The sequence below is a fragment of the Anabrus simplex genome, chromosome 2 (genome assembly GCF_040414725.1).
Source record: "Anabrus simplex isolate iqAnaSimp1 chromosome 2, ASM4041472v1, whole genome shotgun sequence".
Classification (NCBI taxonomy): domain Eukaryota; kingdom Metazoa; phylum Arthropoda; class Insecta; order Orthoptera; family Tettigoniidae; genus Anabrus; species Anabrus simplex.
The window spans coordinates 5,115,040-5,142,784 of NC_090266.1; the positions used below are offsets into that span (position 1 = coordinate 5,115,040).

At 40.8% G+C, this 27,745-nt stretch overlaps 1 protein-coding gene across 1 annotated transcript in view; it reads left to right on the forward strand.

The window, feature by feature from the left end:
- The window catches only part of LOC136863901 (dynein beta chain, ciliary-like), a 5,220,903-nt gene that overhangs the window by 2,862,997 nt on the left and 2,330,161 nt on the right, over positions 1-27,745 (forward strand). Inside the window, exons 49-50 of the mRNA XM_068226514.1 lie at positions 25,267-25,460; positions 25,757-25,976. Of these exons, the coding sequence (XP_068082615.1) occupies positions 25,267-25,460; positions 25,757-25,976 (414 nt within the window). The remainder of the gene's footprint in view (positions 1-25,266; positions 25,461-25,756; positions 25,977-27,745) is intronic.

The following is a 27,745-nucleotide window of genomic DNA, read 5'->3' on the forward strand; positions in this document are numbered from 1 at the left end:
CAAAACATCTTCTCAACATACTTACTAACTGCTCTTCTTCCTCTATCAAGCTACATCTCTATCGAACGTGCATTGCAAAAGCAAGAGTATTGCAATTTTAGACTTGAACGCATACTACCGTTTTCTTGTATTCAATGACGTCAGTAACACCAAGAGTATCGGAAAACACATCCGAAAACGACTGACACAACTTACGAATACTCTCAGCCTGCTCCTCAGGTAGATGTCTAATGTCTAACAACATCTCATCCTGGGTAGGCGAAACAGATGAACATGATACAGAATTACACTTAAGCAAAGGAATTTTACAGTTATTAGCAAATTTGAAAGTGTACGACTTGCCCTGAATGTCGAGCACTAGACCAGTGGAAGACATGAAATCAGCTACCAATATTATGGGGCTAGACAAGTGCTTAGCCACAAACATTTTAACTTTCCAGGTGAATTTAGAAATACGAAATTTGGCAAGGATGAAACCTTAAATTTCTAATGGAGAAAAATTAGCCGAAACGGATTGGACTGAAGACGAAAAATATTCAGGAAACTTACAGACAGACTTTAATTTAGAATACCACTCAGCCGAAGTTATAAAACAATCACTTCCAGAGTCTAATAAAGCCGTGACCGGTTCATACTTCAACTCAATTTTGAGAAAAGGTACAAGTGTCGGGGCTCCGACGCAATCCTAAGGTATTCTTTTGGGCATTTAAATGATGGGTTAGAGTAGTATAATTGGATGGTTCTGCGGCCGCCACCGCCACCGGGCTCCCAGAGGCCACCTCCACCACCACCACAGCCAGAGGCCTCCCAGATGCCTCCTCCACCACCACCACAGCCAGAGGCCTCCCAGATGCCTCCTCCACCACCACCACAGCCAGAGGCCTCCCAGAGGCCTCCTCCACCACCCGCGGGAAATTTGAATTTGTAAACAAAGCCACGTGCTTTTTGACAGCTGTCATCGACAACAACGCATCGCTAACCTCTGTACTGCCATCTTGACGGGCCTAAACCTCAGTAGTACCAACTTAACATAACTAGCGCGAGGTAAACAAAGCCACGCGTTTTTTGACAGCCACGTGCTTTTTTGACAGCTGTCATCCGCCATCTTTAAACCACAGAGCACTGTGCTGCCCTCTTTATCGTAGTAGATGTAAATTCGTGACCTGTCATCCGCAGTGCTGCCATCTTGGCGGGCCTAAACCTTAGTGCCACCAACTTAACCTAACTAGCGCGTGGTAAACAAAGCCACGTGCTTTTTGACAGCCACGTGCTTTCTTGACAGCTGTCATCAGCCATCTTTAAACCACACAGCACTGTGCTGCCCTCTTTATTGTAGTAGATGTAAATTCGTCACCTGTCATCGGCAGTGCTGAAGCACGTATTACATCAAAACAAGTCCCTGCACATCAACTGTCTGCATATAGACTCAATGTTCACAACAAGCCTCTGTTACCCAATGTAGATATAAGCTACTGTAAATACCCCAACGTACTCGTAAAACGTTTACAACTGCTAAGAGACTATCATGATGCTGGTTACACACAGTACAAAGAAGATATTTTTGAAATAGAGTATGATTTACGTCGTGTAGGTATTATTAAGTAAGCGCTTACCCTCACCTAAGTCATCCATCTGTAGTATATAGTCGATCGAGTAGCTATATTCGTATAGATTATTTCCATACATTCTCCCTTCCTTAGGGTGTTAACTGCGCCTCTAGTTGTAGAGCCGGTCTCAAGCCCGGATAAAGAGAGGAGAGGCACCCTAGGCCTTTAGCCCTTTAGCCCATTAGCCCTTTAGCCCATTAGCCCATTAGCCCTTTAGCCTATTAGCCCTACAAGGAATGTGCAGTAACCAAATCTTCTTAGAACAAAGGTATCCCCTGACATGTTCTAAACACATGTTGTATCGAGTACAATGCTCGCTTCTACTTATTAAGCGTTCTAAACACTTCAATCAATGTTCCGATCACATGATAAAGTTAATGGCATAGAGTGCAGTGTTCGATTCTAGTCTTGTTAAGTTTCTTTAGTGGCATGCATAATGACGTCATCACTGCAGCACGTGCTTACTCTAGCTATCCCGATGCAGGTTTAAACTTGTTCGATAGAGCTATGCCTCGACATAAGAGGAGGCCTTAACAGCTTATGCATAGCCGCTATTGTTTAAAGATAGCTGCTGTTAAGAAAAAGCACGTAGAATTTTTCAAATTACCCGCCACCACATTTCAGATGTATGAGGTTTAGTGCTGTAAAGATACCTGCACGATGCAAACCTAGCTTTCTTCATCAGAGCAGCCACCATCTTGTGTGAGCACCTCTAGGCCGTATCATAAGGAGCTGTGTATAGTCACCGTCTTGTCGCTGCTACCTTGCGCAAGCACCCCTAGGGAGTCTCATAAGAGCAGCAGCCATCTTGTGCAAGCGCTCTTAAGCTGCCTCATAAGAAGTTATGTATAGCCGCCATCTTGTAGAATTAGATAGCTGCCAATGCCAAAGGGCCTAAGTAGTGATCGAACCGTCGATCTCATCATTAGACTACGTTTTTCTTATGCTATCATGTTCCTGATACTGCAAACCTAGGTATCAGGTTTGGTCTACGATGCACCGTATTCGAGATATTTAACATTTTGTATTTAAGCCCCAAATTTAATGAATCGAACCTGCACGGCACGTTATACTCTCTACCGTAGCTAAACCTGATCATGTTACGAAGACTAGCTTCAATACAAGCTAAAACAGAGCGAATGCCAAAGGGCCTAAGTAGGAACCGAACCGTTGATCTCATCATTAGACTATGTTTTTCTTGTTCCTCGTACTGCGAACCGAGGTACTGGGCAGAAAATTTTTTGTCCGTTTTGCTCTACGATGCACCGCTTCCGAGATATTTAACATTTTGCATTTAAGCCCCAAATTTAATGAATCGAACTAGCTCGACGCGTTAGCCTCTAAGCTAGCTTTCTTCATAAGAGCAGCAGCCATCTTGCGCAAGCACCCTTAAGGCGTCCCATAAGGAGACGTGTATAGCCGCCATCTTGTGTCCGCCATCTTGCGCAAGCATCCTTAGGGCGTCTCTAGCCATCTTGTGCAAGGACCCTTAAGCCGCCTCATAAGAGCAACCGCCATCTTGCGCAAGCATCCCTAGGGCATCTCATAAGGAGCCAAGTATAACCGCCATCTTGCGCAAGCATCCCAAGGGCGTCTCATAAGAACCTATGTATAGCGGCCATCTTGCATAAGCACCTTTAAGGAGTCATGTATAGCCACCATCTTGTGCAATTAGCGTCGAGAGATGGCTGCTGTAGAATATTTCTTTTTTAAATTATCCGCCACCATATATCAAAGGTATGTACCTAAAGAGTGTAGCACTGAGGTTTGCGATGTAAGATGGCGGATGACAGCTGACAAAAAAGCGCGTGAGTTTGTTTACTAAACAGGAGCACGTGGAATTTTTCAATTTGCCGCCACCACATTTCAAAGGTATCTAGCTAAAGATGGCAGCACGGAGCACTCTTGATTAAAGATGGCGGATGACAGCTAACAGAACTTTTCAAATTGCCCGCTACTACATGTCATAAAGAGGGCAGCACGGTGCTCTGTGGATTAAAGGTGGCGGATGACAGCTGAAGAAATTGTCCGCATGATAGCAGCACAGTGCTCTATTGATTAAAGATGGCGGATGACAGCTGTCAAAAACGCACGTGGCTTTGTTTCCAAACAAGAGCACATAGAATTTTTCAAATTGCCGCCACCACATTTCAAAGGTATCTAGCTAAAGAGTGCAGCAATGTGCTCTGTTGATTGAGGATGGCGGATGACGGCTGTCAAAAAAGCGCGTGAGTTTGTTTTCAAACAAGAGCATGTAGAATTTGCCGCCACCACATAGAGGGCAGCACGGTGCTCTCTTGATTAAAGATGGCTGTTGTCATGTGGAATTGCCTACCACCATATTTCAAAGGTATCTAGCTAAAGAGGGCAGCACGGTGCTCTCTAGATTAAAGATGGCTGCTGTCAAAAAGCATTTTTCAAATTATCCGCCACCACATTTCAAAGGTAAGTAGCTAAAGAGGGCAGCACTGTGCTCTATAGATTAAAGATGGCGGATGAGTGCTGTCAAAAAGCACGTAGATTTGTTTATCTCACGCTAGTGAGGTTAAGTTGGGAGCACTAAGATTTAGGCCCGCCAAGATGGCAGCACTGCCGATGACAGGTGACGAATTTTACATCTACTACGATAAAGAGGGCAGGACAGTGCTCTGTATTTTGAAGATGGCGGATGACAGCTGTCAAAAAGCACGTGGCTGTCAAAAAGCACGTGGCTTTGTTTACCACGCGCTAGTTAGGTTAAGTTGGTAGCACTAAGGTTTAGGCCCGCCAAGATGGCAGCACTGCCGATGACAGGTGACGAATTTTACATCTACTCCGATAAAGAGGGCAGCACAGTGCTCTGTGGTTTAAAGATGGCGGATGACAGCTGTCAAAAAAGCACGTGGCTGTCAAAAAGCACGTGGCTTTGTTTACCACGCACTAGTTAGGTTAATTTGGTACTACTGAGGTTTAGGCCCGTCAAGATGGCAGTACTGAGGTTAGCGATGCGTTGTTGTCTGTCAAAAAGCACGTGGCTGTCAAAAACCCGTGGCTTTGTTTATCTCGCGCTAGTTAGGTTAAGTTGGTACTACTGAGGTTTAGGCTCGTCAAGATGGCAGTACTGAGGTTAGCGATGCGTTGTTGTCGATGACAGCTGTCAAAAAGCACGTGGCTTTGTTTACAAATTCAAATTTCCCGCGGGTGGTGGAGGAGACCTCTGGGAGGCCTCTGGCTGTGGTGGTGGTGGAGGTGGCCTCTGGGAGCCCGGTGGCGCTGGCGGCGCCAGAACTGTCCAATTATACTACTGGTTAGAAGAACCCTTATCCTTCCCCGAGCTTCCGCTAGGTTTAACAGGGCTGAGCCTGGAAAAGATGAACACGTCGACTCAGCCGATGACACTAGTCACTTTCGATTATTAGAGTTCGTAGAGGTTGCATAAGATGTTGAACAGAAGGGGTGCTATTGGCGTTAGGGCCATTCTTGGCGATATGAGGAAACGAGTCTCATTTAAAACAAATTGGTGTTGACCCTGCTCCTTTCCTTGTCCCACTCGGTTTTATCACAGTGCACTTGTTACGCAGATGATCCGTCGACCCACAAGCGTTGAGTTTACAGGTCGTGAATTTTTGGCGAGGTTGAGGCCGAACATTACTAGAAGACGGAAGGGGCTCCTTAGCAACTCGTAAGGTGTCGGCATACCTAACTCCTTCGGCTGAGATAGTCATAGCCTCTAATTCTTCAAATGTTTGAGGACGAGACGCGAAACACAAATACGACATATAGGGCGGGGAAATGTCTTCAACAATGGTCTGCACGATTTGATCATCAGGGAAATGAAGAGCGAAAACCCTGGTGTAGAACTTAATGTCCTGGGTGAAGTCTGCCAGATTTTCATCCAGTCGCTGTGCTCTGTAATAGAACTTTTGAATTAAGGAAGATGTGGCTCGAGCCGGAGTGATGCTAGCCAGCAGACGGGCATGGAAGTCTTTCATGGAAGATTGCTCAGCTATTGCTTTAACAATTTTGTCCGAGAGGACACCTATGGAGTAAGAGTAAGTAATTTGAAGAATTTGGGAATGCGAGAGGAAAAACACTAGTGCGTGATCTTGAAATTCAACTAAGAACCTTAGAAAGGAAATGACATCGTTAGTGGAATTAATAGAAAACTTAGAAATACCCCTAAGCAACATAGCCAAGGGATGAGGCAAACTACTGAACCCAGGTGACATAGTAAGTAACGGCTTAGAAGGTTGAGAAATCTCAGACACAGTATTATTTAGAAAGAAGGGTGGAATTGATTTGCGACGAACAGACTCGATTCCCAATGGGGCGGATGTTTGTTGAGTAGTTACAGATGTTCTGACTTCTACATTCTTGGAAGAATCTTCCTCACTCACCATATTTATCGCAGGGTCTTGGTCGGTTTTGGGAGTAGCTGCCCCAGTCAACAATTGGAGAACGTTATTTGACATTTCAGATAGGTGTTCAACAAAGTTACTAGCCTCCTTAGCATGGCCATCTTTTAAGTTTAGAGAAAATAGGTCCCTAACTCTATTGTAAAAGTGAAACAATCTTGCCTGTACTCGCGTTGGGAGATGGATCATTTACTTCAAAAAAACTTACTGCAGATGCTAGCTCAGTTGTATTATCAGTGATCGTGGAGAAAGCTTCACCAATTTCCTTCTCTCCCAAAGTTGGGATACAAATTGGTAATTCTAGGGATTCCTTCAGTTTGGTTGTATATGCCGCAACCGTGCCTCCAGTTTGAACATTCCTAATCAGTAATTCATAAATTAATTCCTCCTTGCGCAAGTAGCCGGCATGGCGGACTTCGCGAGGGCCAGACTTGATGAAAGAAAAGTTACAAAATTAGAAAATAATTCCAGCGACTGAGAAAATTCTTAGAGTTCGATCCTAATGCTATGTTCAGCCGTCAAAAAGGGCTTAATTGAGACCCATTCAACCACACACTGCTACCACTTGTTATGTGGTTTCCCATGGAACGTAGAGGTGAAAGAAGATGCCGGAGTGAATGGGTCTAACTACAATGTCAAGAATAGATTTTAAAACTTAAACTGAAAGTTATATTTTCAGAACTTTAAACTTGACATTTTTTCATTCCAATATTACAGGTACGAGTAGCAATCATTAAACCAGTTTGGGAAAAATCCAAGGTTCAGAACCTTAACACTTTGGGCTTTAAGCCATTTCCTGAGCTACAAGCTCAAATTTAGAAAAAGCACAAATTTATTCAAGGACAGAATTCCCCTAATTGATGGAGCACTTGTGCCCTAAATACAATACCTACCATTCCAGCGGCACTCTTTAAAATCACAAAATTTGAAAAAGAGCTAACAGGCTCTCAGTTTCTTACTGACTACTCAAGGCAATATTACATCACCCTCTGGTCTCTCAAACCACTCTTTAAAAAATTGGACTTACTTTTACAGGTGTATTAAATACCCAACCTACTGGGCCTTCTTGGAATAAGAATAACAGGTTAAATTAACGGCCCGAACAAAAAATGAATGGAGGCGTATACTTGCACTCCTAGATATGAACACAAAAAACTAAGGGGACCTAGGCCGATGAAACACGGGCTATTCCCAAACTACTGAGGTGACTCGTATATAAATTACAGTAACACAGTAGAGTAGGAGAAACAGTTAGAGACAAACGTAGTCACCTCAAACCAACATGAAGGGGAGCTCGAGAGGGACATCTGTCTCTATCCCTGATTTACAGTTAAAGATTTTATGAAGTTTTTACATTAGACGGCAGAAAGTTACATTTTTAGAAAAGTAGGTTACATAGTTAACAATTCCGAACTTTCCGTCGGGTTAAACTGCGGAGTTAGCAAGAAAGAAAATTATTATATGGCCATTACCTTGTAGATGTTCTGCTGATCGATGAAAGGGGCCGCCCGCCTCCTGCTTTGACACACACACTTAGTAAGATGACGATCAATTGGCCAAGAGACGAGAAAAGCCGCAGTTTATAAACCCTCAGGGAAGGTTCGAGATCATTCAAGATGAATCAGGACACACCCTCTTGATTTTATCGGTTAAACACACGGTGAAAGAGAAATATGGGATTTGTTGGAAATTAATGACAAAAATTAGGGATTGGCTAGATTCAAAACTGGCAGAAATAAAAGGACGATTTGCCAACCCAAAAATAGATGAACACCTTTCAGTTACAAAAACCTAGAAATACAAAACTTCTTTAAATCATAAGTACCTTCACTTCGCACCAGGGTGCATGATAACAGTTTTTGTAGTTTTATCTGTGGAACAAATGTCCAAACTTCTTGATGAATGTCAAAACAAAACAAGTAGAAATTCACTCAGGTTAGGAAACTGCACAAGAACAAAAGTACTCAATATTTAGGTGGTGACATCTTCCGATTAAAGTTCCAAGTTGATGTAGTTTCAGTTTCACTGTTTCACCAAAAGAGGAGTTCATTTGGGCGCTGAATTTGAATGCGCGGCATTGGGGTGTACCTCCTGTTTCAATAATAATAATAATAATTGTACCTGTTGGTACACCTAACTCTGCACATTTGAATTTTCCGCCTTAAAGTACTCCTCTACAGCTGAAACTCTGAACTTTAAAACTGAATTAATTCAACCGTTTATCAGAAGATGTCACGGTGTTAATTTCGAATTGTGTTTGTTTACTAATTATCAAGAAGTGTGGACATTCTGTCACAGATGTCTCTACCAAAAACTATGATCATGCACCCTTGTGCGAAGTGATGGAACTTTTATTGAAGATATTTTATACTCATGAGTTTTCCTATAACTAAATTTCCTTCTTTCATTTGTAGGTTGGCAATATAAATCTTTCTTTCCGCCAGTTTTGAACTTAGGCAATCCCGAATTTCTTTAATTAATTTTGGACCAATCGTGTCCGTTCTCCACATTTGATGTGTAAATTTTAGTCGACAAATAAACGACTGTGGGTGTGTCTTAATCATTCATGAAAGGTCTCGAATGTTCCCCGAGAGTATAAAAACTGCTGATTTTCCTGGCTCTCCGCCACTCGTACAACATCTAGCTTAGTGTATAGCAGGAGGCGGGAAGCGTCTCTTTCATCCGCCAGCAGCTCTTCAACAAGGTAATGGCCGTTTAACATCTTCCTGTTTTCCTTGCTAGCTGAGCAGTTAAACCCGCGGGGCAGGTCCGAAACCTTTACTATGTAACCTATAACTTAAAACATGTAAATATTTTCCATCTTTGTAAGACTTCATATAACTTTAAATGTAAATCGGGGATAGAGAGTGATTTAGCCTCTCGAGCTCCCCTTCATTTCAGAGTTGAGGTGACTATGTTTTCGTAACTTATTTTCTACTCTTCCTTAATGTGTTAAAATTTTTCTTATACGAGTCACCTCTATAGTATGGGAATAGCCCCTGTATATCGGCTTAGCGCCACTTAGGTTTTAACAAGCTTTCATGTAGGAGTGCAAGTACACGCCTACATTCGTCTTGATATTGTTGGGCCATTTAATTTATCTATTCCTTTTCCACGAAGGCCCAGTAGATTGGGTACTAGATACCCCTGTTTCTTTGTAGGTGTGCCTTGAGGGCAGTTGATAGTAATGTTGGTTGTTTGCTTTTGATAGGCCCGGAAAATTGAGAGCGGGTTAGCTCTCTCACTTGTGGTAAATGTTCCTCAGAGAGGCTTGAGATTTAAAGGTGGTAGCAAACGCTCCATTGTATTGAGGGAATTTCTGCTGAGAGCTCAGGAATTGTAGAAATTAGGGATTGTGACCCAGATTGTTAAAGTCTATCTAAATCTCGGCTTTCTTGGTCTTGTACCTGATTTGACTTGTTGTTATTTGTTAAAAATCCGAAATTTTTTATGTCAAAATTGTTAAGTTTTGAAAATATAACCTTTATTGAAATTTTACTTCATCTTTCAGCCTTGTAGTTAGACCCATTCCAGCACGCACCTTCTTTCACCTCTGATGATCCACCAAAAACGGTAATAATAATAATAATAATAATAATAATAATAATAATAATAATAATAATAATAATAATAATAATAATAATAATAATAATAATAAAGTCTTATGTGGAACACAACACAAATGAAAACGAAACACGAGACTCCTTGAAAATGACATGAGGTTTATCGGATACACCGGAAACGTGACACCCCATCTTGAGTGTCACTAAAGTAGTCATCCTCAGTCCCTGCATGCCGCTTCCACCGTCTCCATTGAATTTATAAAAACAATATACTTCTTCTACTACTACTACTACTACAAATAATAATAATAATAATAATAATAATAATAATAATAATAATAATAATAATAATAATAATAATAATAATAATAATAATAATAATAAAATGCACGACATTACCAGAAGGAACTTAACTCAAACCCTACCTCTTAATCTCTCTCATATACGCACACTTATTTCAACAGAGCAATACTTTCCATAACCGCTGACTTCACATTTCGTCATCCTCAGCGAATGCGCCAATTCCAGTTCACTTGTGCGGCAACAGTTATCTCATGACTCGCATTCTCTAAGTTGCTTACCACTATTAGTTCAACTTCACGTCCGTGTTATTGCATAACACTAATAACACGCTCTGTTCCTTTCAATTATACCTTCCGCAATTACACTTTCTTACCACGTCCTCATCCTAATTACACTTCACTCACCTTCACTGTATCTCCAGATTTAACACTCCGAAATATCCAGCCAGCACTCACTTTTCACACTTAACCACACTAATCAACTCTACACCTATAAATCTTAATCGCTCTTACACACTCCTCCAATTCGTTTTCACATTTCACCCTTAACTCTTTAGCCTTTTTTCTATGAACATTCCTCTTGTAACTTTATTTCACAAATTCTCTTTACCGAACATAGGTAGCTGTTTTACTCCCTTTCTCTGATTATTCACTTTCAATTTTCTGCTCATCCTTTTTCCTAATAGTGCTCGGCTTTTGGCACACAAAAGTTTATTTCTTACCTTTACCGTATACTTACAGTAAATGTACATCATAACACACATAATGTCTTATCTCTACCCTTTAACCATTCCTTATTTTTGTATAGCCCCATCAACCTACCATAGTAACCCTCCTCTGCTTAACCTATCTACGTTCCTAATATTTAGCTCTGTCACTTCCATTACTTTATTAAAACTAAGCGATCCTCTATGCCTACACTCTTCTATCAATTTCTGCCTTTGTATATCTCTAATCCTCCTCGAAAGCACCACCTGCTCTATAGTACCTTCTTTTTCCTAACCTCCTCCCACATGTAACCCAATCCCACCCCCTCCAGGTATCTTTAATTTTTTTAACCAGCATCCCTTGTACATGCTCTTCTTTTGTTGCTTGTACGCGGCCGGGAAAACGCTCCCCCTTCGTCTCTTTTCAAATTCATCCGATATTTAACTACTCTTATCACAAACTCCACCTCTGTATCTTCCCCTCATATTAATCCACCTCCGCAATCGCTGTGCACTGTGGGAGTCCCATCACAGCCTTGCCAAATTTACTAACAATTTGTCTTAAGTATACTCTCTTTCCCTCCATCCCCCATACTTCCGCCCCATACATTATCCTACCAAATACAACCTATCATAAGACTAACCTCAGAGTTCTGTTGCTAATTCCTGGAAATTTGGCCACTTAATTCTTAACTGAGGTTAAGGCTACCATCCCCTTACTCCTCGCTCTTTTGACGTGACCATCCCATGTCCCTTGTCAGTTAAAAATCACTCCTAGATACTCGAACTTGTTTACTTGTTCCAACCTCTCTCCCTACACCATCCAAGTCATTTTTTCTTCCTTTACGTTTCTGCATTACTAACACTTTAGATTTGTTCCCGTTAATTTTCAAGTCCCATTACATTGCATATTCCGACACTGTGTTTAAGCTTTATTTATTTATATGGGAAACCAAAACAGCAAGAAGCCGATTTACAGAGTTCCGCAAAGGAAAAATATATTTACAGTGGAGTAGCACAAGGCAAACATAAAAAAATAAGTGGAAGAACAATGACGAAAAAGCATCTAATGAAAAGAATAGAGGAAAAATTAAAAACTAACAAGATAACAAAGTAACTGTAGAGACACAACAATTAACAACAAAACATAAAGGCAAAAGAAACAACAAGCAAAATTGAAGATTGAACGTAAAACGAAGAGAAGAAGAGCAAAATAAATGCAGATATAACACATAAGTAATGGTATAGTACATTAATAAATAAATAAATATTACATTATGAACAAAAGCGAGGAGAGCAATCAGAAGAGAAAAACGGATTATGAAGAAAAGGAACTAAGTTAAGTTAAGGAAGAATCGATTAAAGGAGGCATACAAAGAAAAAATGTCTTCTCTGCATTCCACCTGCGGTTAATGTCAGCAAAATCATATCGTCTGCAAAAATCAATCCCGGTATCTCCAACCCATTAATCACCGGTAACCCCCGTGTCCGTCCAAAATATCATTGATAAATAAAAAAAAACAATAACACGGATAATTTAAACCCACCATAGACTGTATGGGCTTACTCAACCTGTTTTCATCCAATTTAACACAGCAGCTGATCACTTTGTATAAATTATTGCCTCAACTGCACTTATCGTGTTCTTCGAAACCCCCAACCTACACAATTTTTCAATTAAAGCACCTCTATTTACCTTATCGAATGCTTATTCAAAGTCAATTGACGCTACATACACTTTGCCACTTATACTCAAGTATTTCTATAAAAGTCGCCTTCACTCTCATCATTTGTCTACCGTTTTTTTCTTTTTCCAATCCCCCTTGGTAATCTGAAGAAACTGCGTTCCTTTCCGCCCATTCACTTAATCTATTACCTAAAACCCCTGTAGTAATTATACTTAGGTATCTAACAGAGATATACCCCTATTATTGTTTATACCCTTTTGCTACCTTTCTTCTTGTATACTGGGCATACAATTCCTATTTCCCACTCATTAGGGTACGTACCCCAACAAAAATCTTATTACATACTTTCACTATGCCCTCTATTATTGTTCCATTTTTGCTTATTTCTTTCCGTAACTTATTATTGTTACCATTACGTCCTCCTGCAGACCTACCCCTGATTATTCATATCAATTCCAAGTTTTCTACTTTTGTGATTTCTTTTTCCAGTTCGTATATTGATACTCCCCTATCTCTCCACATCACTTCTTCCCACTTCTCTCTCAACCATTCCTCCCCACTGCCCCCGAGTAGTTCACTATAAGAGTTCACCCACTGCTCAGCCTCAATACTTTTTTCTCAAGTCTCCTTCCACCTTTAATTGTTCTGCTTATTCTCTCCCAAACTATTTCCATAATATTCATCCTACACCCTTTATTTATCGCTTCCGTTTGTTCTTTCATCCAGGACTTCTTTTATCTCACAGATTTTCCTTCTGTATTCTTTCCTTAAGTTACAGAAAACTTCTCTTTCTGAGCTCCCGAATTTTTTATACCCTCCCAACGCGCATAAAACCCTCCTTCGCATTATCTCACACTCTTTACTAAACCATTATTTCCCCTCTCTGTTTTTCTCCTTCTACCTCTTTTCAATCTGGGCTATCCTCTTGATTGGATGCCGAAGTAATTCCAAAGCTCTACCTATGTTATTTTCCTCCAACGTGACCTCATATCAATAATTATTAATTGTAACTCTTCTTTTACTATCTTCTTCCAATCCCGTTCCGTTTCTCTGCTCATTCATATTTAATATACCCTCTCCCTAGTTCATCATTCATCTTAACCTCTTTCATTTTGTGCCTCCCTTCCCTCTTCCTTAAACAATAACCACGCAGGAAAGTGCTGTGATTCAAGAGAATCTCCTACTTCCATCCCTGTTATTTCCTCTAGCAAACCTCCCGAGCTTAAAAATATGTCAATCACGCTTCCTCCCCGCTCTGAAACAAATGTCATTTTCCCAGTACTATCGCCCTCCTTCCATCCATTTAGAATAAATAAATTCCCCGTTGCACACATTTCTAGGTGTTTCTCACCACAACTGTTTGTGCCTTTATCTTCACTTCTTCTACATTTCCTCATTAACCTTCCTTGTTCTCTACTATAAACTGGGCTCTGTTCCCCCATTCTCGCATTCCAGGCTCCAAATATCAACATATCACCTTCTTCTGCAAATTTCACTGGTATCATGCAAATATATAACAATAACTCTTCAAAAATACTTATTTGTGTACAAAGAACTCCTTGGGTGGCAATATGCGAATGTCAAGCTTACCTTCTTAACCCTTTCCTCATCCCTCCCGATATTAAATCTAATCCATATAACCTCTTGCACCTCTGTCTCAATATCCTCTACATCCTCACTAATTTATTTCTTTATTACAAGAACTATTCCTTCTGGGGTGCCTCCCTTATTCCTCTCCTTTCTTTTGTACTTATATTTGTTCATAAACCCTTCCCGTGTTATCTATTTCCCTACTTAAAGGTAAGTCTCTAAGACTGCCACAATATCGTAAATTTCCACTAATTCTTTAAAGTTTTTATTGCATAATTTGCCTAATAGCCCTTCAATATTCACAAGTCGTATTTTCCAATTTAGTAATGGCTTACCCTCCCCCTTCCAAATTACCACCCCTATTGTTATTTCTTGTCACTAGAGCCCTCTGACTCTCCGTTTCCAATTCTAATTTTTTAATATTTTTGTCGTTCTCTTCCCTCCATATCAGCCATACCATTATACATTTTAACCCACAACTCTTTTAAATTCTTACTTCTTCCTTTGCTCATAACTGCCTTACCGGCCAATGACCTTCGATGTTAGGCCCCTTTAAACAACCAGCAGGCAAAACAACACACAACCTTTCTGTTCGTCACGCCTCTCTCTCTCACTGAACTCTGTACTTAACGATTCTTGTGATTCTCTCTCAATCACCACTTCTCGACTTTCTTCTTCGGGATCCGCAAAGCACTGCCCGCTTCCTCCTGGGTTATTCTCCTCACTTCCCTCCACTCTATCCCTAATTGGTTCTGCGACCTTCCTTCCATCTTACACTGCCCTCAATTCCACTTCCGTACTGCAGTGATCGTCCATTGCTTTCAATTTTGACGCTGAAAACTCCAAAAACCATTTTACATTTGACACTACTGGCCTCTGCCCCCTTATGTGCTCTATTAGCCTTGGTGCCTCGCTCTCCAAAGATGTTTATTCATATTTTTCATATTTTTACTTCCTTCCTTACCCATGTCTCTCCTAACCCCTACTCTCTATCCTTGTAAGTTACTGGCGTTTCCTAACACTATTTCTGCCATAAGGGTAGACAGTAACTTTACCCTATTTGGTCTGCGACCTTTAGCTTTGCCCACACTTTTCACATCGTCTATATCTACTTCACAAAAATTTATCTTCATCTTAGTATGTATGATCTCTACCACCCTACAAATAATGTCCACATTGCTTTCCTTCTCATCTTCTTGCACGCCATGTACAAATATCGACTTCTTCATCCTCTCCTGACTGCATATTTCTGCTTGCTTCTTCATCTTCAAATCCTCCTCTTCTAGATATATTTTACTTTCCCCCTTAACAGCTCTATTTATTTCTCATTACTACACGTTCTGTTAATCGATTCTTCTACCTTAGCTTCTATCCATTCCTTCATATTCGTTATCTCCTTTGTCTGCTCTTGCATCATATCCTTTATTTTTTCAACTGCTCCCACTGGCAGGTTTCCTGTATGACTTGCCTCGCTATCACCTTCAGTGCTGACAAATCTTCCAAGCTGAAGTTGCCACTGTTATTCTGGCCGGGTTTTAATTCCACCCTCCTCCCTCCAATGACCATAAGCACAGCTAACGCTGCTGCTACAAGAAGCACCTCACCCATCTTTGCCACCTCTTCTTTTTTTACCAAACCTGTCTTGGACTCTTTCCTCTGCTTCCACTGCCACCTCCCAGCCGCGGCCCGGTACTCTTCAACTCCCACCATATTTCTCGGCACGCACTAAACCACGCGTCCGCACTCACCGATTGCTCAAGCTAGACTGCGATCAACCGCTATATACTTTTCTACAAATTGCAATGCACGATCTGGTTAATGACGGTTTGAAATATTTTCAATTCAATGCACCTGAGCAAGTACCATCACCGGATGATATGCTTCCCAATTCTGTTATGATCTTTGACGATGTCGCAACAGAACAGCAAAACGTTATTCGCGCATACTTCAGTATGGGACAACATAAATACATAGATTGCTTCAATTTATGCCAAACATATCCAGTGCGTAAGCAGTTGATACGCGTCAACGCAAGTTTTATTGTTTCTTTCGGCAAGATGTGAGCAACATGTGATATCGGTATGATAATCATGTTAGCACTGATATGACATTCAATAACTTCAAAAGTATGTGTGCTACATGCTTGTCATCACATCGTTACGGCTTTTTAGTTATTGATAAACAAATGTTGTTCATTATGGACGGCATGGCATGGGCCTTGATCATTTTAGGTGCCTCAAGACAGAGTTACAGAACTCACTTGTTCAAAAGTCGCCATCATGACAACATCCAGCAAACAGTTTACCCAATATATAATCCGTGCTCGAAACAATATTCGATGAGAATTTAGAGAGCTTAAACGATTTCAAGCACACACAGATTTATTTTTGAAAACGCAACAAGGTACACCACGTAAATACATTGTTAATTATACTTCATTTCCCAAGTCTACCACAAGTTTTGTTTCTATGCAAACATGTCATGATAAAGAGAAGGAAGAAAAAGAAAGCCTGCAGAACTCGAAGGAGAAGAGAAGCAGGATGTGGAAGAGGTGGAGCAGGGTAGGTGTGAAGGAGAGGATGAGGAAGAAGAACTTACCGATACGGCTGAGGTTATTATCACGCCAGAGTATCGTAATCAGTTTAACACTTTTATTCAAAATACCTATGAATCACTCTTTTCTCCATATATAGAAAACTCATTTCATGACAAACTGACACAACCTACGGTATTCGCTATGAAGACGACTGATTCTGGATAGGTAATGCAAATGGCAACTGTCTCATTTTAAAAGGTGTTACCAATAAACCTACAAAGGTCTCTCAGGACTCCTTTTTACACGACGTAATTATAAGAGGACAGAAGGTGTAAATATTAATAAGAGTCGCAAGTATCTAGAGTTTATTTCTAAGCTGTTCACCTCACATCAATCGACAGCACGTGTTATCTACTAGCATGTATTGCCGTATGTAGGCGGAAGATATTTGAATGGACCTAACTTACTCGGAGAACGACTACAACTTCTAAGAGCTTCGCAAGTTGCTCGTCACCCAGGTCATGAATCAGAAATTCTAGAAATAGAGAGAGAATTACATCATGCGGTTATTATTCAGTAATGGCTCGTCCATACGAGACCTCACGCGTAAAGATTAGATTTGCACACGAGTTACATAAACCAGCTCGTCGCAACTACTATCGCAGACACGTTATTACACGCGGAAAAGATGATATCTGGCAAGCAGACTTAGTAGAAATGATTCCATATGCTTGTAGCAATAAGGGGCATAAGCATCTAATTACTGTCATCGATGTGTACTCTAAGTTTGCTTTTGCACAACCTGTGCGTTCTAAGGCAGAAGCTCAAGTCAAAGATGAATTTCAACATATTGTAGGATAAACAAAACGCTGCCCAAGGCTTCTTCAAACCGATCAAGGTAAAGAGCTCTGCAACAAGGATTTTTTTCCTAACCTCAAGTTACTCGGCATTCATCACTATTCTACACACGGAAATCTCAAGGCAAGTGTTGTAGAACGCTTTAATCGTACACTCAGAACAATGATGTGGCGAGAATTTATGGCTGAAGGTTCTTATCGTTGGACTGAACTGCTAACTAGACTCGTGTCTACCTACAACGATACACCTCATCGCACTATCGGCACAAAGTCACGTCTTGTTACTAAGAATGCACCACGCTTAGATACTATTCAACTTGTTATCAAAATGGCTGATCCCCACCACCATCGCTTTAGAACGTGTGATTTCGTTCGCATCAGCAAACACATGACTACCTTTTCAAAACGATACACACCTAGCTGGAACACAGGAACATTTGAAATGAGGAGTTTTAAGTTTACTAATCCAGCTACGTATTTACTTCGCTTTCACGACAGCCTATTGAAGTGAGGGTTCTATATCGAAGAACTGCAGAAAAGAAATATATCCTGATGACTATTTCATCGAACGTGTTATTCGTCGTTATGGAAATAAAATGTATGGCAAATGGGTAGATTTTAATAACAACCTTAATCCAGGAATTAATAAATAGAATGTACTTTTAAACTTGATTTTTAAATTCTAAGAACTCCGCCTCTCATTCTTCTCCTGCATAAGACAAATTTAATATTGCAAATCAACATTATTGCTACTAGTTAAATGAGATCATTGGGTAATGTAGGATTAATATTAAAATTTCAAGCAACACCCGCATTTTGTTGAACCCTTGAACTTACCGTTCCATTGTAAGTCGTCTGCCACAGCAATATCGAACCCTTAGTTCGGGGGTCGTAGCAGGTTGACCAAATGATGGCGTTTAGAAGAGAGCCTAACTAACAAGAATGTGCTTACGAAAATATTTATTCAAATTTAATCACGATGAACATATATTTGAAATTGTTTAGCAAAATCACTTAATGATTTGAGAACGTTTCCACGCTGTCACAATACATAACGTGAGCGTTACCCTGTTAATATCATAGTTCAACATTATTTAAATGGATCAAAATGTCGTGTAAAGTTCGGGGACAGCAAAAACCAGAAAACGAGAATAAAACCTGAAAATCGGGCACCATTAATCCAAACGATAACTGAGAGTTAATCCACACGATCCGAGGAAAATCTGACCTTCAGCAAATAGAATTCCGGATGTATACACAATTAAGGTTGTCCACCAGTCTGGTATCCTATCGGATATTGGAACAACCCCCGAATGGACCCTTAATTGAACCAAATCGACTATCAGTTGCTATGGATAGGTTGCTTAACATTACCAGAAAACAGAGGATTCATTACAAGTTAACAGCAATTGTGATAATCAAAATTTAAAAATCCACCATGTATTGTCATATCGTGACACCCTCAAGTTACAGAAAAATCCCGATGCTGAAACATCCATCACTCCAAATAGATGTCCAGAAGGAACCAACAACAACATGATCCGAGGGGATTTTACGTTACGTCGTCCTGAAGGAACAAAACTGTGAAATGCAGCAAAACGTTAATTCATTGTGCATTTAGAAGAAATGCCAAACTCTGAAATTAAAGAAAAGAGATGGCCCTTGAAAATATTCTTACTAAACCGTCTTCCACGTCATAAATAGTTATGTCGTTAAGTTTATTAACATACAAGTCCACATCCAAACTAAGTAAAGGAAATATTTGCAATTTCTATAACTACGACTATCTGTCTACCTACTATTGTCCCGTTTAACTAAATTACAAGTGATCGATAGATCCACGTCTCACCTAATATAAAGTGAATAACGAAAATTAAAAATTTAATATTATTAACAGCTGACGAATCGAAACCGCATTCATAGCGAAAAACGTACAAAAATCAACTGTCAGCACACGGCACTATCAATATACATCGGACATCCGAAAAAATTAATTTAAAAGTAAAGAAAGTAAATAGAAAAAACGAAAGTTCATCGAACTTGAACACGAGCGGCTAAACAGATAGATAGATAGATAGGTAGATAGATAGATAGGTTTCCATGTGGGACAACCCTCACATTATGGGTGCACCTTCTGGCTAATAGGAAATATGCCGAAATATGGCCTGGATTATACCTGCTAACACTCTTCACATCCGTATTCACTATTGCTAACACTAAGATCGTTCAAGTCGATTCGCATAAACGACTAACCTATGACTTGAATAAATACAGACGACGTCCTAATCCTGTCGTTGAGCCTACGTAGTGCCTACTCATCCTTATATTTATATAATACGCGCGGCATCCGAAATCTATCATTGAGCCAACGTTAGGATGTCTACACATCACTTACACTGTAATCACACAATTTCATATCCACTGAACCGATTTCTTGAGATTCACCCCAAAATTTCCAAGTCATGATGCTGTTATTTGCTGATTTTCCCGTTCGTTTAAAGTGCGTATTTAATCAATTTCGATTAGATGATTTCGCGCGCATTTGGATTGCGTGGCCTTGGCACGTGTTTCTAATCTGCCACAGTCCTAATTACATACATTTCCATCCTATGCACTTTAGCTTCATTAAATATTTCTTAAAATTCTTAATTATTTATTTCCTGGTTAATGATAATGCCGAAATCGCTAGCAATAAAGGTTTATTCCATGGACATTAATCATTAATTACCTGAAGTCAATCGAAGTGTTCCGAATGGGTGGCTGGCTCCCCACGGCGAATTCTCATGTCACGGGATGTGAGATAAGCTTGCAATAAAGAGTTATGGTTGCACTTGTAGTTGCCTCTTGTAGTTGCAATTTTTTAGTTGCAATATTTAGCAGGGTAGAATTATGGGTTCAATGTTTCACAAATTGCACATATTTTAGTACATACACATTTTTCATTCATCAAGTAAATCTGCTCTTCCCTTTCATACATAGATTATTTCTACTGCCTTGGCTGTTTAATGCCACCACCCGGTAACAGTTTTTATTTCATTGCACCGGCAACTGCAATTGCTGCATTGTTCTGTAGCATTAGGTGACGTCACACGCTGCATAGCTATACGAAGCAGATGTTCATCAGCTACGTGTCTTAATTCAGTTTTGTTTCGGTGATAAGCAATGTCATGCTGTTTGCAGCGTGCATCTAATATATTAATAAACGAATCACCACGTGCCATGCGGACACCAAGTCGAGTTCCAGGGCCACAATACTGGTAACTAGAAAGATGAAGCTGAAAAGGAAGAAGAGCAATCACATTATTGATGAGCCCATGCCCAGCATGCTTCCTCACCATCCTCTCAGCACGTTCCTTCATCTTTTTCTGCGACAGCTTGCTTACACTTTCGCAGCGATGATAATTGTTTATCAGCGAGCAGAACTCGTTAGTGTTAGGTCCTTGATATAGTTTAATGAGTTAATGTGTACGACACTCCCTCACTGGAGGGCCCATATCTAAACTCACTTGTTTATGATGTAAACTACACGTTTGAACCTCTGACAAATGACGATCTTGTGTTCAATCACGAGATCTTCCTTACCGAATTCTCAGCTACATTCACCAAAAATGCCTTTGCTAATGCATTCGACTCCTCTTCTTGAAAAGTGTTTAGTTTCTTTTTGCATAAAACTATACGATTGCCTTCTCAACTGCGTTACACTTAGTATCTGTTGGAAATGACATGATATCTTTACAAATGTTTCCTTCACACTAACGTTACTTCGACACTGCAATTTACATATGTTGTTCACCTCCCGGCATGCACTGCGACCCCAACCAATCATAGAGCACGCAAAAATGCCGTGATGACTCTATAATTGCTTCTCCAGTATGCTCCTTGAGAAGAGTTTTAAATGATGGTCATCCTAATTCATGCATGTCGATAATTTCACACGATAATGGTAGATACTCACGCAACCATTACTTAATTTCAAAAGCATTTAAAAGGAACAAGATCAGCTCTTGACAAATGAGCGTTCATGATCATAGCTAAAAAGCGGTAAGGTTTTCCTGTTTCTTCCCACTGCAGACCTAAATATTTTTCTATCCATTGTGTCTGCTGTTTGTCTTCATCTGTTTGCATGTAGTAAGGCAAAGGTGGGCCAAATACCAAACTGACGAATTTTGGCACCCACAACACAGTGCAATCCAACACAACCACCTCGTTGAAAATAAATTGGTTGCCATTCGCCTAAAAAGCCTTGCCCATGAACTATTAATGTACTTGTCATGATGGAATATAGCGCTCTAATCTCTGTCACAGTATCTTAGAATCTAAGCATATCGTCGCTGCCGGGACAACACCTCCCATGTGAAATATTTTAGCTTAGAACTTTGGCAATTAAAGTTATGTCCTCTAAGGTGCAATATTGTGTGAACATTGTCAAGGCATTCTCGCTCTTCACAATGTAGGTGCTGCGGGTCAGTATATCTCCAAAATATTATCACATAAGAGGTTTCGTCCCGGCAACGACGATATATAAAAGCTTGAGTTTACTAGAGAGTCACCTTGATAACGAACAAGTCTAAACATGTCAAAACCGGGCGAGTTGGCCGTGCGCGTAGAGGCGCGCGGCTATGAGCTTGCATCCGGTAGATAGTAGGTTCGAATCCCACTATCGGCAGCCCTGAAAATGGTTTTCCATTTTCACACCAGGCAAATGCTGGGGCTGTACCTTAATTAAGGCCACGGCCGCTTCCTTCCAACTCCTAGGCCTTTCCTATCCCATCGTCGCCATAAGACCTTTCTGTGTCGGTGCGACGTAAAGCCCATAGCAAAAAAAAAAAACATGTCAACGTGATCACTGCATGTTTAAACATTGTGACCTTTGTAAGGTGCACGCCCAGCGCTGCTATTTGTTTGCTTCGCACCTCTGTTACGAAATTTGAAAAGTGGTACGGATTCAACACTGGCACAGTAGAGATGCGTTTCAGGAGAAGGGGGAGGAGGAAGATTGTCCGTCGGATGGAGAAGTAAAACTTTGAATAGGCAGGGAAAGGCTATGTGCCACCCTCTCCCTTCCTATTATCATATATCATGTCATTAATTTCATCTTAATACCTTCCCTGATGAGGTTGACGTCAGGAAGGACAACCGGTTATAAAAATCCATTTTAACAGGTTCATCTCACCAGAAGTCCAACACCGTAGAGAAACGGGACAAGGAATGGACGCACGTTAGGTTATAACGTCATGCACCCTTAGCTGGCAGTTCGCATTTCAAATCACCCACGCTGTGATGTCACAGCTCTGTGAGGAGAAGGCCTGCGCATTCGGTTATGTAACGAAAAGCACGCATTTTAAATCGCCTGGTACCTCACAAAGTACTTATATGTCTGTAGCGTGACAGCTTTCACGAGAAGGCCTGCGCGTTCGGTTACGTAAAGGTAAGCATGCATTTTTATATCACCCGCACTTATTACGTCACAGCTGCGTCACTACTCCAATGGGGAGACGCCATAGGGCCTGTGTGAGGTTAGGTTAAATTTCTTGTTCAAAGTTAGGTAAACGCACGTGTTAACCACACTACAAATAACCTCACTAGTGGACTCATCCAAGCGGATCCCGTCTGAGGTTAGGTTAGCGTTCCTCGTAGTCGGGTTAGTTTAAGACGTCATAACTTCAACTGCCAGTCACCTAACGGATTGGACTCCTCCATGGGGAGCCTGTGTGTGTGAGGTTAGGTTAGCGTTCATGTGCAATGTTAGCTTAACACGTCATAATGACATGTTAATCTCATCTGCATGTCACCTAACCGATTTGTGGCTCCTCCATGGGAGGCCGTTCGATTCCGCTCCACCAAAGTGTACCTTGAGGTTAAACTTATCCAGGTTACCGCAAACCAATGTGCAGTGTGAGAATAGCTGCGTAAATCATATCCCTCGTACGTAAGTGTACGATGTCATTACCTCACCTACCTTTCAAAAGCACTCCAGGTTGACCAATGAGTTTAGAATTGCCAATGTACGTATGCGTATTACGACAGAACCTCAGCGAAGGTGGTCAAAAGCGCCCCGTATTATTCCGTGACCAATTAGCCCCCTCCAGTGGAGTCTGTTTTTTTTTTGCTAGTTGCTTTACGTCGCACCGACACAGATAGGTCTTATGGCGACGATGGGACAGGGAAGGGCTAGGAGTTGGAAGGAAGCGGCCGTGGCCTTAATTAAGGTACAGCCCCAGCATTTGCCTGGTGTGAAAATGGGAAACCGCGGAAAACCATTTTCATGGCTGCCGACAGTGGGGTTCGAACCTACTATCTCCCGAATACTGGATACTGGCCGCACTTAAGCTACTGCAGCTATCGAGCTCGGTAGTGGAGTCTGTAAGGTTATGTTTGCTCTCTTACGCAAGGTTATGACATTATTCCGCGTTCAATTTTTTGGAATCTACTTTGCCATACTATTCAATTAGGGGTTAATGACCATTCCGTTATAATGTACAACTACGGCTCAATGACCTAGTTGGAAAATGCTCACTCATTGTTTTAGAATATACATAGCTCATCTAAGCAAAGCAAAGCAAAGTCACCTCCGTACAGGCCATGGAGGCCCTTGGAGGAGTGGAAGGTAAAGGCTTCCACCGTTGTTAACCTCGGCACGTGATGGGCTAGAGGGGTTAGCTCTACGCCCGGCAGCCTTTGCCCCCAGGAATTAACCTGGTACTCATTATTGGTGTAGGCTGATTGAACCTCAGGGCCCTATGCACCACCGGAAGTGGAAATCTCGTTTCTTGAATTTTACGACTTCATGACGGGGATTTGAACCCAGGTCCTTCCGGGAGAACCGAGCACGCCTTCACCGCCTCGGCCAGGCATCCCCTACATAGCTCATCTACTAGCTGAAATTTTCATGTCTCTCTACTCATATTCTGTCACTTCAATGTAACTGATATACAGTATTAAAATTATTTCTCCTCAACTTGTGTTATGCAACATGAAACATCCATATCCGTGTGCATTTCCATACATTACTTTGCTTTTAATACGTTGCCATATACAACGTACAATACATTCATATGCGGCTATAAGGACATAACATTTATTTTATCATTACCAGTGATCCTGTCAAATGAATGTCTGATTCCAATCCAAAGTCAAGAAGTTATTATATCAGGCTACTCATGAAATGTCTACGCCCATAAATTAGGCAAGGGGTTAACCAAATCAACGCTCCCCCTAATACTTTAATACTTTAAAATCCTTTCCAATTATTTCAAACATCATTTTTTCTGAATGGTACATCTCCTTGCTAGGGAATTGGCGTCTTCTTCCCTCCGACTTGGCGGCAAATTGAAGCGTTTAGTATGCGTGATTAGTTTATTGCAGTCTGCTTCACCGCACACAACGGTCCTACTCTCAGCGACTCTTTTTTTTTTTTTTTTGAGAGCACACTTTCCCACTGAACCGTTCATGGGGAGGTATTGAGTTCACTACGAATCTTCCATGATGAATATTGTTTATACCCTGGAACTAGTGACGGTTTAGAGTCACTAACCTGTTTAATACGTAGCTCAACGTCACAACCCACAAGGATTAAGATCTGAACTTGGAGGTAGGCTTGTTTGGCAGATGTACCGTGCGTCATGACATCATTGTACATGCTCCGCTGTGGATGATGCTGTACTAACGATTTCACAAAGAAATTCAATTATCTTATGGGGATCTCTGGGGCAATAACCTCTCATATTACGTTACTTCTGCCAGGACTGGCCTTTTTCTACAATATCAATATTTACTTCGAGAATTAAAAGCAGGAGAATTAATATCAGCATTACGTGAAACACCATCTCATGGCAGGTTCGTGTGGCCACTGCCAAAGTTGAGGCATGAACAACTTTCAATGCAGAAGAATGGAAACTGTATGATCTAATGTAGAGTGCATCCAGTAAGCTTGCTCCTTTAGAGAGGCCTAGAAGTTTTAATTGATTTGCCGTGAACCCTGTTCAGCAACCAATTACTCTGGCAACTAGTGTTTAATTACAGGTTGACGAATACGGCACGGTTCAGCCACACACACTGATCCGCCAACATATGGACTATGGCCATTGGTACGACAGGACAAAATGGACACTGAAGGACATCCGAAGCTGTCAGTATGTGGCCTGTATGAACCCCATGGCTGGAAGTTTCACAATCAATCCTCGGCTTCAGCGGCATTTCTGTGTATTTGCTATCACGTAAGTAGTTAATTCTAAACAGTCCCTGTAACATTGTGGCGTTCAAAAGCAAGGATTAAGTCTTCAATATATTCCTAACAACAGGCGATATTTTAAAAGTGGGCATTGAAAGCTTTTCGCACTTAAATGTGTAATTTTAGTGTAATTTGTAGTTCTACGATTATACAATGTTATAAAGAAATATGTAAATAAGAACTAAGTAAAAGATATCGTGTAGGTTTACTGAGTGCTCCATGTGTTCTGTTTCCTAATAGTATTTATGATATATATCATGTAAGATTACTTTTATATTCCAGCTTTCCTGGTGTGGAAGCTCTCAATACTATCTACCATTCTATACTGTCCCAACATCTGGCATATCCGGATTATAAATTCCCAGCAGAACTGGGAAAAATGGCTGCATATGTAGTCGATGCGGCCTTATTGTTTCATCAAAGAGCACTGCAGTTATTTCTACCAACAGCTGTTAAGTTCCATTACCTCTTCAATCTTAGAGACCTATCCAACGTATTTCAAGTAAGTAGACTGCTTAAAATGTTGTAATATTCAATGGAACAGGTCATTTGCAGAATCAATTTACAGTCTTCCAAATTGCTACTTTGATGATGATGATGCTTGTTGTTTAGAGTGGCCTACCATCTAGCTCATTGGCCCCTAGATGTTGCTACCTTGCTTACATATGCATTGTAAATACAACTCCTTGAGTTTGGAAGCCTACTGTTCTACATAGCAGACCTTCGCTCAGCTGATGCTTTCCTCTACCAGAGAATTCCATGCACTTCTCAGCGAACTCCAAGACAAGATGAAGTCCATTTTGAGTGACTTCGTTTTATAGTGATACCATTATGACCCGTGAATGGATGGATTAGAATTTCGAACTCCGTCTTGTGATAACACGCCTTGCTTTGGATGATTTCCACCATAGGTTGTGTAAAGAAGAAATATCAGTAGCCATATCAGAGCTTCATGTTTGAATAGTGCGGAAAAATTTGTGAGAGATGTTGACCCCGTATCAACAAGAGCTTATTGAAAGAGTTTCTTGGTATCACTTATATATATTCCATAAAGTTGCACAGTGAAATAATATTTGTACAGCAAAGTAACGGATGGTTGGGCTAAAGACTTAGAGAGGTAGGACCGGACTCGTATTAGTTGGGGCATCACCAGATTTTGGTGGCGATACGGGGACAATGTAATTGGCGTATTCAAACGCTGGGCATTTTTTGACGGAATACCGCTTTGTTTTTCCACCTAGTACACTTTGGTAGTAGTAGTGACCTACGCCATTGCTAGTTTATTGCCGCAGTTTCGCTATGCGAGTAAACATGTCAGACCATGAAATGAGATAGAGTCCATAAAGTTAGCTAGACACAACGAGTACGCGTGCTGGTTATTTAACAGAGAAGTTTGGAAGAGCCGTTGTGGCATATTAGATTATAGGAAAATATCCACAAGCGAAAAAGATGCTTCCTAAGCTCTTTATAGTAGGAATAATTAATCGTGTGTGTTGGAAGGGTAGTGTCCCGTAACCCATCTGAAATTCACGTGAAGTGAACGGGGAGGGAACCTAATATTCAGTAGTTAAGAAGGCTATCTGACAGAGTTAACGGTCGTGGATATGCACGGAAAATTATGAGGGACCGAATGTCATGCAAATACCAATTGCCCCTAATCGAGAGGTCATAAATCGGAGAATGCCTTAGTAGGTAAGGCCAGTTGTTGTAGTCTGTTACGTTAGCGGTATTGTAGTTCTTGGCTACTAGGACATGGCTCTGCGCCCAACATTAACAGACAGACGTTAGGAGCAGGGCAACATAAGGACAGTTTAAGTGGTAGATGCTAGCTTGTGTATAAGCTATTTGTAGAGGACTTCGATTGAAATTGAACGCGGTGCGTTTCGGTCACTAACAATTAAGTGTAAATTAGCGGGACATCAGAGAACAAAATTTTAAAAAATAATCTTGTAATTTATTAATTGGAATGTAAATGGTAACGCCGAGTTGAATGCCGGAAATATCCAAATGATATTAGAATATGGGAATTATGGAGGAGGTACACGAGTTGAAGGGACAGTTTCAAGAGGAAATGCGTCTTTAATTAGAGAAAGTGACATTAGAATTAACTGAAGTAGGATGGAACTGAGTGAACAAGTAACTCAGATCGTTAGGACATATATCGCACAGAGTAGTGAGATGGTAAATACACGAACCAAAGAGCAGGCAGACCGAATTTACAACGAAATGAACGGCGAAAGAAATGAGACACGGACTGTGCTGAAGATAATT